At 42.7% G+C, this 20,913-nt stretch overlaps 1 protein-coding gene and 1 non-coding gene across 3 annotated transcripts in view; one reads left to right on the top strand and one right to left on the bottom strand.

Moving 5' to 3' along the window:
- Positions 1–2,380: 2,380 nt before the first annotated feature.
- LOC142457541 (U8 small nucleolar RNA) lies at positions 2,381–2,515 on the top strand. Its single transcript, XR_012786257.1, has one exon. It is a non-coding gene; the product is annotated as a U8 small nucleolar RNA (small nucleolar RNA).
- Positions 2,516–10,474: 7,959 nt separating this feature from the next.
- LRRC28 (leucine rich repeat containing 28) overlaps positions 10,475–20,913 on the bottom strand; it is a 169,198-nt gene continuing 158,759 nt past the window's right edge. For both annotated transcript variants that reach the window (XM_075557898.1, XM_075557899.1), the window contains one exon: positions 10,475–10,770. In XM_075557898.1, the coding sequence (XP_075414013.1) occupies positions 10,698–10,770 (73 nt within the window). In that variant the 3' untranslated portion in view covers positions 10,475–10,697. The remainder of the gene's footprint in view (positions 10,771–20,913) is intronic.

Below are 20,913 nucleotides of genomic sequence, written 5' to 3'. Positions count from 1 at the left end.
TTCTTTTCTCCAGACCTAAGAAACCATTTCTCTCCTTCCTCCTAGATTGTCTAATTGCTTTAGATGTCATTATTAACAGGTTAAAATTTGTGTTGGTAAGCTTAGCAAGATTTAAAAAATGAATAAAAGAAGACAGTGGAAGTTCTTTCATTCCCTCTTTCAGATTTGGATTTTGTTATTTGAAATCTTTAGATCACACAGGCTTGTGGAAGAAGAAGCCATGTGGACTTAGTTGATGCCTCACTTAGATGGCCTGCTTTAAGGTAAGCCTCTAAGACCCCAGATGCTATTCTTTTTAATCTCACCACCCTTTCTTATAGCACCCATATCTTCAAGCGTCTCTTCATAAGGGTGAGTATCATCCAGATGGGCTCAGTCACAAGAACAAATTGTTCATAGATTAGGGCTAGAATTAATTGTAAGCCCCCAATGCATTCATATATCTGTTTTATATATGTCTCTGGTTCATGTTGCAGACATCATTATCATTTGATGATCAAGAACATGATCAATCATCCCCCTGGGGCATCAGGTAACCCTATTGATCTTGTCATTAATTTTGCCAATGGCATATTATCTCCTTGGGTTCTATATAAGTATTGTTAAGCATTTTCCCTCCAATAGGATGTTGCTTCTCCTGGTTTACAAACTAACAGAATATAATAGTCTTCTCTGAGACATACATGCCTCCCTTCCCCGATCTTGGCTTGAATTTCCAGTAAGGTTCCATGATTTGTAGAGGTGTCTGTTGGTATGGGGTGACCTTAGAGCAATGTTGTATGGCAACATTTGAATCATCTTCTCCCCCCATCTTGAAATCTTCCCCCAGCTGAGGTAGGGTCTCCTCTGAAGTGGTTTTAGAGATGTACATATAAAAGTGGTGAAACATGGTTTATGGATGTTAGCAGGCTCTACCTCATTGCTTGGGTGACTGGATTAGAAGATTACTTGACCTGAGAGCAGAAGGGGGCCTTCATCTTAGTGTTTATAGTAGTGGACTCGTACAGTATCTGCCCTTTGGTGACTGACTCTGCAGAATGGTTTCCAGGTGCATTCATGTCATGAGGTGTTTCATAACATTTTTCAGGGGTGCATGGTATTCCATTAATTGTGTGCACCAGAGTTTCTTATCCATTTTCGACCGATGGACATTAGGGCTGCTTCCAGCTTCTTGCTATTGTGAACTGCACTGCAATGAACACGAGAGCATGTTTGTTCTTGTCTGTCTCATTTCTTTGGGGTATGTGCTCCGCCAAATCTTGTTGGGTCGTATGATATTTCCATTCCCGGTTGTTTTAGGTAGTACCATAGAGCTTGCCACATTGGCTGTACATGTTTACAAGCTCTGCACCTTCTATAGCATTTGCTGTTCTCTGTATGGGAGGCTATCATTGTAAGTATAAGGTGATATCTCATGCATATCTTTTCATTTGCATCTCCGGAATGGCTAGCGATTGTGAGCATTTCCTCATGTGTTTGTTAGACATTCAAGTGTCACTCTTTGTGAATTGTCTATAGATGTCCTCTGCTCATCTTTTATTTGGATTGTGTTTTTTCTAATAAGAAAAAACCTTAAGAAAGGTCTTTTAGAATTCTATAGGTTTTAGCAATTAATCCTTTGTCCATCGTATCATTGCCAAAGAGTTTTTCCCAATCTGTGGGCTCTAGTTTTACTCTTTTGATGAAAGCAAATCATGCATTTTTCATAGAGTCTTTTTCCTGCTGCCTACGATACCAGGATTTTGGATTTGTTTTAAAAAAGTATAGCAATTTTTCATAGGTGAGAGGGGCTTGGTCCACAGAATTGGCTGATTTTATTGCCAAATATTATACGCTGGAGGAGGGAATTAAAGGACTCATGAAATCCCATTAGAAGGAACCAAATTTGCTGTGTAAAAATTTAAACATACATTTCACAGATTAAAGGACCGGAAACACTTACTTATATCTGCTGAACTGCTTTTAGTGGACAGAAGAACAAGACAGCTTTCCAGTGTCATAGACTTAGAGGTCATTGGCCTTCACTCAAATTCTTATTGTTTTTGAGATTGTGTGTGAGAAATTTTGTGAGAGTTTTACTAGGAAATCATTAGGCGTTTATTATACAGTCCCGATTTGCCACCTCTTGATGCTTTTTTGTTTCTGAATCTTGAAAAAATCTAAAACACCACCTATTTTTCTTCAGCTAATAAGTAATGCAAAAGACTATCAGACATGGTGAAATTTCCAGGACCCTAAGTTCTGGTTGTATAGTGGTTGGTTACGAGTTGAGCTGTGATCCACATGGTCAGCAGTTCGAAACCACCAGCAGCTCCACTGGACAAAGACTGGGCTTCCCATGCCCATTAGCAGTTACAGTCTTAGAAACCCACAGTGTGTATCGTCAGTAAGGTTAATCCTTACCTGTTCCTCCTTTTGGAGAACAGAGATAAAATGATGATCGGAGCTCTCATGATGCGTGATTAGCATCTCCTTGTGAGCAGGACTTGCAACATCCTGTTTGCTCCTGTCTGATTAAAAAAAAAAAAAAGAAACACAGTGTGTGTGTGTGGGGTGGGGCGTATAAGTTGGCATGAACTCGGTGTTCTATTGGGATGGATAAAATGACTGGTATCATCACAAGACAAAATTATCCTGGCACTGATTGGGTTAAGTTTGAGCCCTGAAGGGTGACTAGGTGCCACAGTCTTAGGTGTTCCACTAGTCTGCAACCAGTAAGAGTTGTCTCTTTGATGATTCTGAGTTATGTTTGACCTAACTCTGAAGTGTCAACCACTGTCATTGAGTTGATTCTGACTCATAGCTTACTCTACACAGCTGAGTAGAACTGCCCATGTAGACTTCCAAGACTAAATCTTTACTAGAGCAGAAATCCTGATCTTTCTCCCAAGGAGAAGCTGGTACATTTTAACTGCGGGCCTTGTAGTTAAAAGTCCGAAGTAAAACCCACTTATGTCCCCAGAGCTCTTTATGCCACCAGAGTTCCTTACAGAAGAATCTAACACAAGGTTTGTCCAGTTGGCATTCTCCTGAGTCTAAGAGTGAACCATTTCAGAAACAAGGGCTGGGGATGTGTGACCACCAAGAAAGAAGAGCCACGCAGGGTGTCTGGAGATTCAGGCCTTAAGGGGCAGACACAGAATCACCAGAGACAGCAGCATTGAGACTGAGACAGAGCAGAGTCGCCGCACCAAGACTGAAGCAGAGCAGAGGAACAGCATTGAGACTCTGAATGTGAGAGGCCAATGGGCTGTGTGACTGAGAATCTGGGGATCAGACATGACTGACAGCATGGCTAAGAAAGGGCACTACAGACAAAAGATCCACATCTTACCATTTTGTAACCGGTGAGCTTCCCTAACACAACTTCACATTCATGAGTGTTGGCTGTGAGTTCTGTGTGGCCATTGCAATGAATTTCCAAACCCAACAGAGAAGATTACTTTTTTAGTAATGGTTGGTATCTGAGATAGTTTATTGTGCCAGCCTGGCCGATAAACACAAGTGGGATTAATTGAAGGGCAGAGAGGTAAATGGCTCGGTGAGCCTCGCCTTTCTTGTCTCTCGCTCTTTGATCATCGGACCAGTGTGTGGCTGCCTTGCTTGTTCTGTGCCTCAATTTACAGGCTACACTACCTGTGTGGTTGTAAGTTGAGGTCCCTTTAAGACCACACAATTGGAATGTACATCTCTGGAGCTGGGGACTGACGGTTGGTGACCTGGCTGATGGTTGGTGACCTGCCTTGCTATTGCTGCCTGTGCTGTCTCTCTACAGAGGACTACCTGACAGCCCTCAAGACTTAAAGGACTGCCAGTGTCTCACAACTCTCTCACGGGAGTGAGTTGCACTGAGCCATTTGTACTGCTTTATAATTTAACTGTTCATTTCTTGTATTATATATCTATATCTATTTCTTGTATTATATATCTATCTGTAGAGAATTTAACAGTTCATTTCTTATGATATGTATCATATATTTACATCATATATCAAATATATATATATTTACTAGCAATCTGGTTTTGTCTCTCTAGAGAACTCTGTCTAACACAGTATCACAATATAGTAAAGAAAGAAGATGGAGGGAGGAGTCATGTCTATCCTCTGTGGCAATCAGCCTTGAGCTGGTGTGAATTTGGATTATCCTTATTCATTAAGGGGGGAAAAAGAGTTGCAAATCAACCAACCCATATTTTGTATACTGTATATTTTTATAGTTGCCTATGCAATTGCCTTTGCAGTTGTTTTTATGTCTTGATTTGATGACTCAGTGAATCACTTCTTGTTGCATTCAAGATCCGTCTTCTTATTTTGACAGTTGAAGATGTACTGATGTCTGTATCTCTTTAAGATTATGCTTCTCAGAGCATGGTGATTAATTTTTCATCAGCTTTGGGGCGTTTACAACGGCAATTTATTAAAAGATCCTTTGGAGCTCTTCTTTTCATCTGGGACTCCAGAATGTTTGTTTGATGATTGTCCCACACATCTCTGTGTTCATTTTTCTTCCATCTTTTTCTTTCTGAAGAATTCCAATTGATCTGTTGTTGAGGTTTTCCCTTCTGCTTGCTGAAATTTTCCGCTGAGCCCTCCAGATTTTTCTTTTCAGTTATTATACTTTTCAGCTCCAGAATTTCAATTTTTAAAGGCATAAAATGTCTTTATTGATTTCTAATACTCTTTATTTTCTTTGAACATATTTAAATAGTTCATTAAACATCTTGCCTAGAAAGTTCAGGCTGGGCTTTCTCAGGAAATTTTCATGGATTGTTTATCTTCCTCTGTATAGGCCATAATCTCTAGTTTATTTGAATGTCTTGTAATTTTTGTTGAAATCTGATCTTTAAACACTATTGTGGGAACTCTGGAAGTGAGATTTTCCTCTCTCTTAAGGGTTTGGTGTTACTGCTCCTTATTGTTTTAGGTTTGTAACTCGTTTGAATTAATTATGTAGACTGAGATCTCGTGTGACTATTGAAGTATCTATTGAGTAATCAGCTAATGGGGGTTACAGAAATTTTTAAACATTTGGAATAATTCTCCCACTGTCAATTCTGCCTTAGACTTCACTTTCTATTTCTGCAGAGCCTGAAGATGAGCCCTCCATATAGGCATTCTTTCTAAAGTCCCAGGAATATGCTGGAGCTTTTAAAAGAGCCTGTGGCCATCTTACTCCCCAGCTTTCTCAAGCCCATGTTTGGCTTAGCCGACTGTATGCTCCAACTGCTATCCACCATCTCAGTCAGCTGCCAGGGTAATAAATCGCCTCTAATTTTTTCATGAGTGTCTACATGAAAACATAAAGCAAAAGAAAAAACTTTCCACACCTGGCCAGCTCCCAGCCAGATCTAATCAAGGGCTTTCTGGGGATAAGGCTTTGTAGTTGCTGAGACACATTTTTGCTGCCTCTGTGGCTGCCAAGCTGCTGGTGTCCAAGTTCCTAATGAGCTGGGGTTGTTGTTGTTGTTGTTGTGTGTCTGTGGGGGGTATAAAAAGAAAATTAAGGGGAAAAAACTGGCTTTTGTTACGGAGATTCACTTTTTATGAATGAATACTCTTCGTTCGGTGTGCTGAAAGACTGCTTAATTTCCAAAGTTCTGAAAAAGTTGGTTCTCGTGTGTGTGTGTGTGTGTGTGTGTGTGTGTGTGTGGTGGGGCACTTTGCGCATGGGGTGGTGGTGGTGGGGCACTTTCATACTGCTTTGAGGGAGGGGATAATTTTCTTTACGCCATCATTTTCGTTAATGTTACCATGGGCTTTGACTTAAGTGTTTAATGAAGTCCTTGTGTTTCTTAACAAATGGATTTTGGTCAGGACAAGGATACCACCACTCTCAACACTCCTAAGCATTTACATGATTCTCGATTCATCTTTTCATACACAGCAGATATAAGTAAGCTGCCTACAGCGTAAGTTTTAGAAAAATATTCACACCCCAAACACATTTTAGCATATCTTTTCAAAGGGCACACTCAGAGTCTTAGAAAATTATTATTTAAACCACCTTGGATTATTATATGTTCTCAAAATTGCCAGTAAAAACAAAGCAAAGTCTGATATTCTTTTATCATAGGTAACAATGAGAATCCATGCTGTGATGTGGAGGGGAAATTTCAGCTAACCCTTGCATGCATTAATTGCTTATAAAAATAATCTTCAAGATCATTTCTTTGCCTAGCCACCGTACTGGGCCGATAACACCTGTCTCTGAAGTTCAAGGGACCGTAGTCATGCTTCAAAGAGAGCAACCTACGTCGCAAAGCAATCTCTTTTGCTTGTCCAGGATAATAGCCACTTAGCTATGATCAGGCCCTTTTCTAGAGAAACTGTCTTCATCTTCAGATCTAGCAGCTCCTGACCCAGGAAGGTGCTTTCCAGTAGGAACAGCGAGCCTTGAATGATTTCTAGACAGACATACGGGCATTCCACTGTTCAAAGAGAAAGCAAAATATTCACTTAGGGAGTTCTTGAAGAAAAGTAGGAAAGTCTTATTAGCAGCAAGTAGGACTGAATGAAACTATGAAAATAATAAAAAGCACAGTAAAATAGTCAGGGTTATACAAGGATATATTTTAAAATAAGATTCTGAAAGAGACTCTGCTTATAAATCTGGAATAAACTTACATCATAATGCTGAATTACAACAGGCTGCATTAATGTTGCCCCAGTTAGAATCCATGTTCGTAAATGAATGAGTTTTGACTTCTGCTAAAGGAAAGTATGGTTTTAACATTTTAGTTTTGGTTTTTATAGCAATTCAGGAAACAAACATAATTTTACTATCAGTAAGTTTAGAAATGATCTTTTGCAGCTCCCCAGAGATTACGAAATAAGCCTGTGATTTTATTTTAGGGAAAAAAGTAAATGTAGGAACTCATAGTGTTATTGTATTTTCCCTTAGACTATAAATGTTTAAATTTTAATGTTCAATGTGAAACAAAAGTGAGATATGTTCCAGGTATGAAGTAGCAAAAGATCCCAAACAATTACATCAAAAGTGAAAGCAGGGGGTTGGAGTGGAGACCCAAAGTCCACCTGTAGATGATTGGACATCTCCCCACTGAGGGGCTAAGGGAGGGACGATTCAACCAGGGTGCAGTAAAGCACCGATGAAACATACCTCATTCCTCCGGTTCCTGAATGCTTCCTCCCTGCCATTACCATGACGCAGTTCTACCTTACAAATCCGGCTAGACCGGAGAACACATATCGGTATGGATAGGAGCCCTCGACACGTGGAATTCAGGACAGATAAACCCCTCAGGAACAGTAGTGGGAGTAGCAATATCATGAGGGTAGGGGGACAGTGGGGTGGGGAGAAAGGGGGAACCCATCTGAAGGTTGGATATATAGTACCCCTGCCCAGGGGGGATAACAGAAAGGTGGGTGAAGGGAGACAGTGGACAGTGTAAGACACAAAATAACAATAACAATATATAATTGATCAAGGATTCACGAGGGTGGGAGGGAAAAAAGAGGCGCTTATTTATACCAAGGGCTCAAGTAGAAAGAAGCTGTGTTGGAAATGTTGATGGCAACATATGTACAAGTGTGCTTTATACTACAGAATTCTGGATTGTTAAAAGATTTATAAGAGTTCCTCAATAAAATGATTAATTAAAAATATATTTTTATGTAATAGATAAAGAAGTAGATGTTCATTAGTCAGGCAAGCCAGAGTGTGACTTTAGTGAGTGTCAAGCATATTAACTGAAAGTTATTTACAGTGTTCTATATTTCCTGAAGAGGAGAGTCAGATGGCAGATAGACGAATTCATCCCGCTTCCCTATCAACCCAACTGGATCCGCCACCAGCCAGGACTCTGTCCTTTCTTGGTCCTTTATTTTTTAATTCAAAATTCTTCTCAATATAATATTAATTGAAAATGCATCATTTCATCTACACAAGGTTGTATAACCACAGTGTTTGGCATTATTTAATCGGATTATTGTGAAAGCAACAGGAGGGTGGATCCACTTCAAACAGGCCCCTTCTTGCATTACATTATAAGGAGGCCAGGATTCCCTGGGGGCGGGGGGTGGGGGTGCAAAGGGTTAATGGTTCATTTCCTAAAAGAAAGGTGGGAGGTGGAAGTCTCCCCAGAGGCACCTTGGAATAAGGACCTGGTGGTCCACACAATAAAAATCAGCCACGGAAAATTCTATGCAACACAGTTCGACTTCAACATACGGGGTTGCCATGGACGAACACACTGGCTAGCAACTGCTCCTCTGAGTTTGCAGGAAGGCCAGTGATCAACAGGCCCCTTGAATTTTAGATACACTTTTAACTGTCCTTCAGATCACTCATGTGAACTGACATGGATCCAAACTTTCTAACGTAGCTCACCACCCCTTCTTCCCATTACTGCTGCTGCATGAAGCATCTTTCTGCCTAACTGTGGCCCAAGGAAACAACATGCAGAATAACTCTGCCTTTTTATAAAGTTATGTGCACATCTAAAAAGTATATCATACGGGTGAACTTTCCCCTCCCTACAATACTTCTTTAATATTAACAAGTTAAGAATTCCATCAGTGACTTGAGCACTAACGTCCATCATGAACAGCACTAAGGAAACCAGGGTGTAAATTTCATTTCTCATCCATGGAGCTCGATCAGGGGTGACACCGGGATTAGGTGGCAGTACTCAGCTGACTGCTGCTGCGGAGCTCGCAATCATCTGTCACAGGTACAGAAGAGGATGCTTCCCTTATAAGGGCTTGCGCAAAACTTCAGACAGGACCAAATGAAAGGAGTCCTAACTGTCAGATTGCCATTTTTCATAGATCCATTTTAAGACAGGTCGAGAGCAAGAGAGGAAAATATGGCAATATGCGTCCTGTCTCTTAAACAAGAGGTATCGGCCACTCTGTCCCGCACCACATTTATCAAGTTACGTTGATGCACAGGTTACAGCTAAAACTTCATTCTAAAGGAGGAGAAACTGTAATATTCCGATATGGATCTCCATTTCCTATTATACCACATGCCTTTGACATGTTGAGGCTGACAGGACCACGTCATGGAGCGCATGGGAGGAAGCAGACGCAGTGCAGATGGATCACGTCATGGGGCGCATGGGAGGAAGCAGAAGCAGTGCAGATGGGCCACGTCATGGAGCGCATGGGAGGAAGCAGACGCAGTGCAGATGGACCACGTCATGGAGCGCATGGGAGGAAGCGGAAGCAGTGCAGATACAGTGAGAGCCCGCGATCAATTTCTGCCCGCACCATTCCGCGGGGAAAGGCTGTTTTCTGGGGAGCAGGTGGTGACTGTGAAAGATCACACACTTGTCAGGAACCCTGTTAACTATTTAGGATTTTTAGCACTGTTTATGCCTAGCAGTAGAGATTTAGGGCAGCTAATAAAACGCCACACACCAACTTTTTGACAAGTTTGGAATTCTTCGACAATAATTACTGTATGAGGCAAACATTCTTGGTGTGTCTTCTCGCCCTGCCTTAGGCCAAGCCCTGGATCGCCACATTAGAATGCGTCCTTTGAAAGGAAAATCAAACACATGACTCCTATATTAAGAGCCATATTTTTCCGGTCAGGGTGTAATCACATGCATTTTCAGTTTATGATCTTTTTGCAAACGTTTAGGGCTGAGTCTGGAACTTCCAGCTTGTGTTTTGTGTGTCCTCGACAACAGTGACTTAAAGCACATGAGAAATGAAGATCATCACATGCACCATAAAGCAAATGTGCCAGAATTGTACTTAGAATCACGACATAATGGGTATAAAGCTGGAGTCTATTTTTCACATGAAGCAAAACCATGTCAAAGTCAGTATCAATTTAATCATAAACCCACACCACACTAGAGGTCATATTTGCATGTACTCTTCTCCCATTTTTTCATTATTCCAAAGTGTTTAAATTCAGAAATAAAGGGATCAAGTCTCTTAAAGCCTCAAATGTTTCACAAACTTTTCTTACACCAAAAAAAAAAAATAAATCAGGAAAATAAAAAGTTCAAAAAGTAATTTTCTGTGGATTACATTTGAAAATAAGATTGTGTCTCATTTATAATCAACGTTCTTCTTAACAACAAAACAGCACAGAACACCCATGTCTGTTAGTGCCCAGCCTTATTTGTAAACAAGGCTGCTGCTTTCCAGAGGGTGTGTGCCCTGAGATGCTGGCACAGCCTTCCCAGGAGCTGGACTTTGCTGCCAACTCACGCACCCCACCCTGTCGATGAGGCAGTAGATGCTCTTTAAAAACAAACACATTGCCACTGGGGAAACCACTGAGAGAAAAAAGCTGTGGGGAAAATAATGGACTGGGGGAAGAAGGAAAGATTAGAAGGACCGCTGAAGATTTATGTATTTCAAGGCGAATTTGTTGCACTGTCAAACTATCGTTCTTATCGAGGGAATGGAAGGACACCGGTTTTAGATTTGTAGAGGCACAACAAATGCAATGGTCTGAGACACAAAAATAAACACACAGAAGACAGAGGGTTCTGAATTTCCGGGGGGTATATTCCAACGTGGGGGAAGGACGAAGGCATGGCAGCTCTGAAGCTCAATCAGGACATTCCAGAGAATTCTGCAGCCTCCTGCACTTGGTCGGGCAGGATGAGAAGACCTGTTTGCCAGCCTGGCCTCCTCCCACTGCGCAGCGTGCAGTCTCAGCAGCTACCGTGTCAAACTGGCAATGCTCCTGAGGGCACTTGAGTGTTTATCAACTCAGTAGGTCAAAAGTCTGCAGACACCGGGTAGAGCAGCAGTAAGCCACAAAACTCACAGTTGTTCTCCTGGAAGGGGGAAAAAAAGGGGAGGGGGTGGTGGAGAAAAACAGATTAGCTTGAGATGAAGTCTCTGGATTCTTTCCATTAAGAGACAACAGTTACTGCTGCTATTGTCAAAAGATGAAGAAGCATGGTGTAAAAACTACACAGTAGAAACAGAAATTTCTGAGCTCTTAGAATCAAGTAAGGGGGCTGTACGTGTTGCGTTCATTTAATTAGCAGTTGTTGGATGACATAATTTCTAAGCAAGCAGCTAAGAAAAACAAGACTTTTCCATATTTAATTCCGAATTCTACACATTCCCAACCAAGCAATCATGAAATGAATTACATTACAAACTGAAAATGTCACCCAAACAAGTATACTCCATACGGAGGTTCATCGCTATGAGGAACGTGTTCTTTAGACTCTGGATGATAAAGGTCAGGATCCTTCTCCCAGGCCATCTCCCGGGGCTCAGGAATCCCCTCCAGATGTCCTGCTGTGGTGTTTTCAGCGGTGAGCTGGGAGGCTGGCAGGCGGTTTAGTCTTCTCTTAGACCGATAGCTCCAGTTGTCAGATGGCTTGTTTTCCGACCAGAAGTGCTATCGGGCAAGGAGATATTGTATCTACCATTGGTTTCACAAGACCTCCTGTGCAAACAGGTGTCCTTCCTTTCACCCTTTAATTCAGTCTCTGCCTCTCCCCTCTGCCCGGATGGGTGAGTACCACAGATGTGACCAACACTGTCCTTCGTTGGCTAGACTAGGCCAACGGGAGGCGCAGCAGGAAACTGAAGAAAGCAGTCAAGGAGGCTTACTGAAGCAGTTTGAGGCTGGGCTCGTAAGCACACTGATGCCCCTCTTTTCTCGCCACTCAATGGGGAAGCTGAGCCTTCATTCCCATTCAGTATAAACCAGGTAGAAGAAGGCAGCGTAAGGACGAACTGGTGCTGTTCTTTCTCCCCCTTCTCTCTTTTGATGTCAGGAGGGCCTAGTTGTAAGATGAACAACTAAGCCACCCTGCAATAATGAGGCAATGTGAATCAGTGTTCCATGTTCATTGGGAAGGTGCTAGTGGGGTCAAATGGGTAGCTGAACCTTTACCCTGTTTATCTGCAACAAGAATTAGCACTCACTTGTGCTGGGGTGGTGTCAGTAGACTTAGCAAGATGATCAATATACACCAGTTTCTGCCCTGACGGTCCTAGCATTACACTTGAACAGAAGAATGATTGGTGATTAAATGGGATAGAGTCTCATGATCTGTGTCCAGGATATCATTTTCCCGACAAAGATTTTAAAGTAGGCATCATTAAAACAAACAATTCCAACAAGCAGCTATGAATCCCCTTGAAGCAAATGGGGAAAAAAATAAGAGAGGAAATGTCAGAAAAGAAACAGAAGGTGTTTTTTTTTTTAAAAAGAACAAATGGATATTATTCCATAGAAGGGAAAAATAAAAAAATAAAAAAATCAGTAGACAATAGAATCAGTAAACTTGAGGACAGATCAATGTAACTATCAAGTCGGAATAACAGAGAAAAGTTGACTGAGTAAAATTAGTAGAATCTCAGGGATCCAGGGAATAATATAAATGAACTAACATCTGTGTCATAAGAATCCCAGAAGGAGAGAAGAATAGGACTCACAAAGCACTAAAAAAAAAAAAAAAAAAGGAAAATGTCCCAAAATTGATGAAATATATAAACCTACAGTTTTAAGAAAATGAGAAGTCAAATAGGAAAACTCATAGAAATACATCATTGCTAAACTTCTGAAAAGGATAAAGAAAACAAAATTGAAGTAGCCAGGAAAAAATATTTATAGAGACATACCAATTTAAGAGACAGAAAATTTCTCCTCTGAAGCCACTTAGGGCAGAACTAGGACAATAATCTTTAAATATAGGTAAGCATTGCTGAGTGTTCATGATAGTTCTGAGAAATGGGTTATGTGATCCAGATGTTGTGTGAACACCATTTTAAAACCACATGGAAGCCTGCCTCCAGCGGTCCTCACCACTGCTGAGCACTCCTGCCGCCGTGGAGCTGCGGGCAGAGGCTGGAGGAGACTGCGCTGGCAGTATGGTCTGAGAGTGGGTGAAAGGAAGTGCCTGAAGAAGCAGAGAACACCCAGCCCCGCCTGCCCTCCCTCTGGCTCTTGAGCCATCTCAGGAGGGGGAATCTCACTACCAGCAAGAGTCAGCAGTGGAGTGCACCTTCTGGACCATGAAACCCTGCACAGTGAACCTCCTCGATGCAGGAGGAAGCTGTGACACCTGAGCAGTGGTAACTGTCCCAGGAGGCAGAAACAGTGGATTTCCATGGCCTCATAGCATAAAGCCGAGTAATTTGGGCAGGAGACAGGCTTACTGTAGGGGGGTGCCTCTGGGGACTTAATTTTGGAAGAGGGGCTTGTTGACCCAAAGAGCTGATGCTTGAGTGGCTTCGAGTTGAGGTTTACAGCGGAGCAGCATGTCCTTTGGGCACTTATTCGCAGCCCACAAATATTTAATATGTCCTCATTGAGTACAGATCCAGACCTCTTTCAGTCAGTTGGGTCGGCAGCTGTCTTCCAAATTTCCTGGTGTAGACAAGGCAGTGCTTCCAGTCCTTATCAACTTGTGGAAGCATTAGAAGGGGGATTCTGTCAGTTCCTGGAGCCTTGTTTTTGGCTGATGTCTTCAGTGCAGCTTGGACTTCTTCCCTCAGCACCACTGGTTCTTGCTCCTATGTTACTCCTTGACATGGCTGACTGCCAACATTCTGGTACAATGACTCTGTATGTACTTTTGATGCGTCTGGTATAAGTCAATATTTTGTTGAAAGAATCTTTCACTATTACAATATAAGGCTTCATTTAAGCTACGCTGTGTTTCTCCACTTCGCCTTTCTAATTCCAGGTCTTTGCACATAGAAATGTTCTGTGCAGCGCTTTACTTCATCATTTCTTCCTCCTGCACCAGCTGCTCTAGGATTAATGCAGCCACCGCCAGCTACTGCATCACCATTGCACTCAGGGACAGTCTGGAAAGTTGAGGCGAAGGAAAACTTTCCCAGTGAGCAGAACTTCAAGAACTGTGCATGACATCAACTAATTTGGGGGCGAGGAAAGGGAGAGAGATCTATCTTCACTTAAGTTAGACAGGCTTCTCTAGAGAAACAAAACCAGAACATCGATAATTTTATATCTATATTTATATAGATATATAATATAAGAAATAAACAGTTAATCTATGAAGCAGTACAAATGGCTCAGTGCTCCCGTGAGACAGTTGTGAGACACTAGCAGTCCTTCGAGTCTTGAGGGCCGCCAGGTAGTCCTCTGTAGAGCAATTCAGGCTACGCGGGCACAGGCAGCAAACAGCAAGGCAGGTCACCAACAATCAGCCAGATGACAGAATCTCACAGTCCCCAGCTCAAACGGTGTATACTCCAGCAGCGTGGCAAAGCAGGTCTTGAAGGAACCTCAAACTACAGTGACACAGTCCATGGGTTAGGTGTCCCAAAGGTAGTGTAGCTTGCAAATTGAGGCAGAGAACAAGCTAAGGCAGCCGCACACTGGTCTGATCATCAAAGATCCAGAGAAAAGAAAGGCGAGGCTCACGGAGCCATTTATCTCTCCGCCCTTCAATTAATCCCACATGTGTTCATTGGCCATATTGGCACAATAAACCTCCCTATCACATCACTCATAGACAATGACAAAGCAGTTGGCTGGGTATCGGGAGCCTCAAAAGAATAATATTAAAAGACTGATGACAAACAGGTCTGGCGTCCATGTGTGTGGACATCGGAATGGGTTCAGTCTAGGAAGATATTTTGTCTCATGGGAAAAGCTGCAGAAGGGCATCTCATGCCTGGGAGGCTCTAGAGATGAGTAGGTGGATGAGATGACCCACCAGTGCATGTCAGCTAGCCTCTTTCCCTCGTCACCTCCTTTGCCTGAGTGGAAGAGTGTATGTAGTAATCATGGCACTAGGGAAGCTATGTGTGGGCTTCATAGTTCAGACTTCCCCCTCCTCTCCAGGGCTTTTCCTACTACTGTCACTGATAAGTGCCCAGTATGACAACAAAAACAATTGATGCGAAGCTCCTCTTACGACCTTATTCTCTTGGGTGGCCGTCAAGCAACCCGATGAACTCCTTCCACCAGGAATAGATCTATCTATTCCAAATAAGGACTTACAGTCTCAGTCTCAACAGTAATGCTACACCACCACTCATGGCCTCACAGGGTATCATACAATATTCACGCCAACCATGGGTCTACCAAGGAGCATAAAAGCCGGTATGGTAATGAGCTCAGCCCACAAAATTAATTGGCTTTGCCATGTACAGCAACACTCAGAAATAGTCTGAGAGAAAGACTAACTAAAGACGTCATTATTACACCAAATGGCTGTGATGCCCTCATACAGGGGCTCTCAACCTTCCCAATGCCGCGCCCCTCTAACACAGTTCCTCATGTGGCGCTGACCCCCCCCAACTGTAAAAGCATTTTCCTCGCTACTTCATAACTGTAATTCTGCTACTTTTATGAATCGGGTAATACCTGTGAAAGGGTTGTTCAACCCCCAAAGGGGTCGTGACCAACAGGTTGGGAACTGCTACCCTATAAGATGGAGGGGGTTAATTAATTAATTAGGCCTACAAGGTTTAATGAATGTTTTAAACTAGTAGTCAACCCCCAACTGCATGGGTCCAGAAACAAGGGGGACATAGGAGTAAATGAGTGGCTCATTTTCCTATCACATCGAATAAGTTACTTAAGAACACTTGGCTTAAGCACAACAGGACAAGTGGAACATGAGTCCACCGAGGTAGGCTTAAACAGCACAAAGGACACCGGGGAGGAGCTATTATGTGCATATATTCCTGGGTGACTTCCAGGTAGTATAGCAGGGGCCAGACCCAATCCAGGGATACCCGTAGCTGCCAATTAAAAAGAAAGGGGAAAGAGAAAGAGAGAGAGAGAGACGAGACATGGGTAGTGGGGGAACAGGGCATTAACCCACCCACAAGGAGGGTATTGTTTATATCCCCACAGGAGAGAGGTACCAGACCTTAACCTGGTGCGCCAAGATATGAATACAACATACCGGCATGAAGCAGTGAACCAACAGAGGTCTGTGAGGCCGGCCCCAATCCCAACTATGTTGATACCTCCACTCCCCCCAGAAGAATTCACTTCAGCAGAAAGCACTGAAGCTAAAGCTCAGGGAGAGGGACGCGTCTGATCAGAGCACACAGGAGCAAATGAAGAGGGAGGAGAGTGAGTGGAACACATTCTGGCCCACCCCCACCATGAGACACGACATCCCTGACTGACCCGTGGCACTACCGGGGCCAACACTGGAGACACAGTGTGGGAATTGGGCCTGCTTGACCCACCACACTGGGGAGGGACACTGAGGGAATGCAACAGAACAGCAAGGGAAGCTAAACAATGAAGTTCCCAAGGAAAACCAAAAACAGGACTTTGGGGCCAAGGCACGACTCCCCCTAAGACTTGACAGGAAAACACACATAAAGGTCAACAAACAAACCTGGAATTATTTATAGGCTTTTCTTTTTTGTTGTTGAGTTTTCATTGTTGCTGTTTTGTTTTTGTGCTTACTGTTTTTGCATGTTGATCTAGATCAGATAGGCAGGATAAACAATCCAGAGAGAAAACAATGGGACTGATGGTTCCAATGGGACATGTGAGAGGGGGAGGCGGGAGAAAGGAAGGGGGGTGCCAATAAACCCAGGGACAAGGGAACAACATGTGATCTAAAATTAGTGGCAAGGAGGGTGTAGAGTGCCTGGGGGGCTTGATCAAGTGCAATGCAGCCGAGAGGAACTACTGAAAAGTACAATGAAGGTGCAACATGATGGTGGGCAAAGCAAAGTAAAAGGAAACTGAGGAAAGAACTAGGAGGCAAAGGACATTGATAGAGGTCTAAATATAGGCACGTACATCTGTTTAAGTATGTTTTTATATAAGAATAGGGAAATAGATCTATGCACATATATTTATATGTTAAGAGTTAAGGTAGCAGATAGACATTGGGCCACTACTCAAGTACTCCCTCAATGCACTTTGTCCCAATAACCTGGCATTCTGTGATGCCCACCTTCCCTACATGAGCACTGAAATAAAAACGGGTGAATAAGAAAATGTGGTGAAGAAAGCCGATGGTGTCCTCCGGCTATCAAAAGATATAGCGTCTGGGGTCTTAAAGGCTTGAAGATAAACAGGCAGTCATCTGGCTGAGAAGAAACAAAGCCCACATGGAAGCAGCACTCCAGCTTGTGTGATCATGAGGTATCAATGGGATCAGGTATCAGGCATCAAAGACCCAGAACAGAAATATCCTATCAATGTGAATGAGGGGACAGCAGTGTGGTAGTTACATAATCTGATGTCAATTTGAGGATTCAGAGTGAAGGGGTGGAGCCTAGCCTGTCAATCAGGCTTGATGACCTCATCTGGAGGCGCTAAGGAGAGAAATTGCTGAGTGGAGGCAGGACACATGTTTACTTTCTTTCTTTTTTAAAATCATTTTTTGGGGACTTATACAACTCTTACCACAATCCATATATCAACTGAATTGGGCATGTTTGTACATATGTTGCCTTCATTCTTTTTCTAGACATTTACTTTCTATTGAGCCCTTGGTATCAGCTTATTTTCTCCGTCTCTTATAACCCCATGATAGATTGTACACGTTATTATTTTCATCTCAGACCGACCTTCCCCCATGTTGTCTGTTGTTCTCCCCTCCTGGAGAGGGGCGTATGGTTATATATAGATCATTGTGATCAGTTCCCCCTTTCTCCTTTCCTCTTCCCCCTCCCCCCCTTCTGTTATTGCTATTCCCACTGATGTTCCTGGATTCTGTGTGTTCTGAGCTTTCTGTACCTGTGTACATGTTCCGGTCTAGTCTGAATTGAGAAGCAGCACTAGGGTCATGATAGTGGGGGGTGAGGAAACCTCAAGGAATCAGAAGAATATAGTGTGTTTCATTGATGCTTTACTGCACCCGGGTGACTCATCCCTTCCCTGTGGCCCCTCTGTGGGGGATTGTTCCACTGTCTATAGATGGGCTTTGGATCTCTGCTCCAGCCTCCCTAGTTCTCAATAATATGCTTTTGTTTGTTATGTGTCTGCTGATGTCTATTACCTGGCCTCAAGACTCCTCACGATCGCACTGGTAGTGTGCTTCTTCCATGAGGACTTGTTGCTTCACTGCTGAATGGTGGCTTGTGTAACTTCAAGTCTTCAAGACCCCAGATATTATATCTTTTAATAGCCAGGCACCATCTGCCATCTTCGCCACATTTGCTCATACACACATTTTGTCTTTAGCAATTGTGTTGGGCAGGTGAACACTTCAGACTGCTGATTGGTTAGAACAAAGTGTTCTTGTATTGAGGGAGGGTATGACCAGAGGCCCCAAATCCACCCCCTACCTCAGTGTATTGCCATATAAATATGTGTACAGGGGCCAATACCTCTATTTTGTGGATTAATATGTTTACATATGTACACCAGATCCTGGACAGTCTTGAGGGTCAGCGAACAGACCCAGGATTTTTGCATATTTCTTATCTCTTTTTTGTAATTAAATTTTTTTTTCTTATTTATTTATTTATTTATTTCTTATTTATTTTCATTTTTAAAACTCAGTTTGGGCTAGGTCATAGTCGGTGTACCTATCTGTATAGGACAGGCATGGGAGGCAGGCCTGAGGAGAGAGCAGCGGGACCAACAGTCACAGGGAGACCTGGGAGGGTAGGGCAGTGGGGGAAGGAGTCAGTGAGCAGGCTGCGCCATGGACAGGGGAACAACTGGGGTGTTGGGGTCAATAACAAGGAGATAGGGATTCGAGGCAGGGTGGGGTGGGCGGGTATTGCAGCAACAGCAAACTAGCTAAGAGGAGTTACCGAGAGGTGGAAATAAGGTGAAAGTGGGGCAGGAGGATGGTAAAAGGAAACAGAGGAAGGGCCAAGGAAGTAAAGCAATGGATAAAAGTATAAACATAGCAGTGTGCACATGGGATGTTTTCTTACTGTACAGTTGCTCTTGCATATAAAGCTCTTTCTTGTACCCATGAGTGTCTATGAATTTGTTTCCATAGTCGACCCAGATTAACACAGGTGGAGTGGAGACCCAAAACCCATCTGTGGACAATTGGACATCCCTACAGAAGGATCATCAGGAAGAGACGAGCCAGTCAGGGTGCAGTACAGCAATGATAAAACATACAACTTTCCTCTAGTTCTTTAATGCTTCCTCACCCCCACTATCACGACCCAAATTCTACCTTATAAATCTGGCTAGACCAGAGCATTTACATTGTACAGATAAGAGCTCACAACACAGGGAATCCAGGACAGATAAACCCCTCAGGACCAATAATGAGAGTAGTGATACCAGGAGGGGAAGGGGTTAGGTGAGGGGAGAAAGGGGGAAATGATCACAATGACCAACATATAACCCCCTCCCAGGAGTACAAACAACAGAAAAGTGGGTGAAGGGAGACAGCAGTCTGCATAAGACATGAAAAAGATAATAAATTATCAAGGGTTCATGAGGAAGGGTGAGGGAGGAAAAACGAACTGATACTAAGAACTCAAGTAGAAACAAAATGTTTCGAAAATGATGATGGCAACAAATGTACAAAAGGGCTTGACACAAAAGATGGATGGATGGATTGTGATAAGAACTGTAAGAACCCCAAAAAATTATTTAAGAGAAAAGAAGAACACTTGGCTTCTTTGGGTTCAGTTTGATTTTGCTTAGCCCGAAGGGAAAGTGCTGTGGTAACTTAAAGGTAAGTCTGGAACCCCCAGCTCAGATCATTTGTTGCAATCGAAATAAGCCTGTGATAGAACACACTCAAGTGCCTTTTCAGAGATCAGCTGACTAAACTTACTCCTCTCTCTTTTTAAAAGTAATTTGTAAAGGGAATACATCTCCCATCACAGCCACTGACTTTTTCAAAATTACGCTTCCAAGCAAAAGGATTCAACTCCTTAATGTGGGATATGTACTCCCTGAAGCATCAAGTCACTGGGTCCTCATTGACTCCATCTGACCCTGACGGTGGCAGGTGAGTGACCTGAACTTGTCTTACTGGTGTTGCGAAGAAAGCGCAAACCTGTGTGCATACTCTAGGAGAATTGTCTGATAACCTGTTTTACTGTTACATCAAATACCTGTCACCACCAATAAGTCAAGCCTTGTAATGTCCCACAAGCGCAGCACCAGGGACGTGACAGTTTAAGGGGAGAAATTTTAAGCAAAGAATAAGCTCTCTAATTAGGGAATATATTTTGATAAAGTCTCCACAAAAATCAGATGTCATTTTGTTGTTGTGAAATCTCTGTGCACACTAATAAATCAGGCAGAAGAAAAAACATTTCCTTTGGTTTGAAGATACAGAAACTCTATTTTAAAATCATGAATCAAACAAAAGACCCCAAGCACGATGTTCCTGGAAGAAACCCGAGACCAAACCACCACAGGTCACATGAGATTGTCTCTGCATGCTTGTTCCTTATTACAAAGACAGAGCACATATCCTTGACTCATAAAGAAATTCAATCAGAAAAAAAAATCCTCCTGAGACAGAGCTGATCGGGCAAATTCAAAGCTGGTGTAGATATTTACTTTCTAGAGAATCACCAAAAACATCAGGCTCTCCTGGGAGGGAAGATTGCGTGTGGCATGAGAGGCTTAACTGTTACATAGTGGATTTTCTACTGGATCCACCCTTGGCCCAATCTTTTGGGATGAAAGTGAGAGAAGTGTTGGCTGCTTTTGGCATAATTGAATCCCCAGCACCTAGAACAGAGCCTAGCACGCAACGGATGGCCGATGAATGCCAGATCACACAATGAGTAAGAAACACTTGAGAACAAGTTGCTTAGATTTGTGGGAAATGATTTTGCCAATAGGAAACTTCATAAGTCACTTAAGAGAGTACCAGTGAATAAGCTTTTGATGATAGAAAAACATTACATCTATGCAGATATTAGTATCACTGATTCTAATTGGTTTCATAGAAGAAAGCCAAAGCAATGCCCACACAAAAGCCTCCCCCCAAACAAACAAAGGTAAGGAAATGTGAAAGATCTCATAAATGATTAAACCAGATATGGATCAATTAGAAGATATA

This window comes from Tenrec ecaudatus, chromosome 9 (genome assembly GCF_050624435.1).
Source record: "Tenrec ecaudatus isolate mTenEca1 chromosome 9, mTenEca1.hap1, whole genome shotgun sequence".
Classification (NCBI taxonomy): domain Eukaryota; kingdom Metazoa; phylum Chordata; class Mammalia; order Afrosoricida; family Tenrecidae; genus Tenrec; species Tenrec ecaudatus.
The sequence above is the reverse complement of the archived record's forward strand: the minus strand, read 5'-3'. Positions and strand labels throughout refer to the sequence as shown.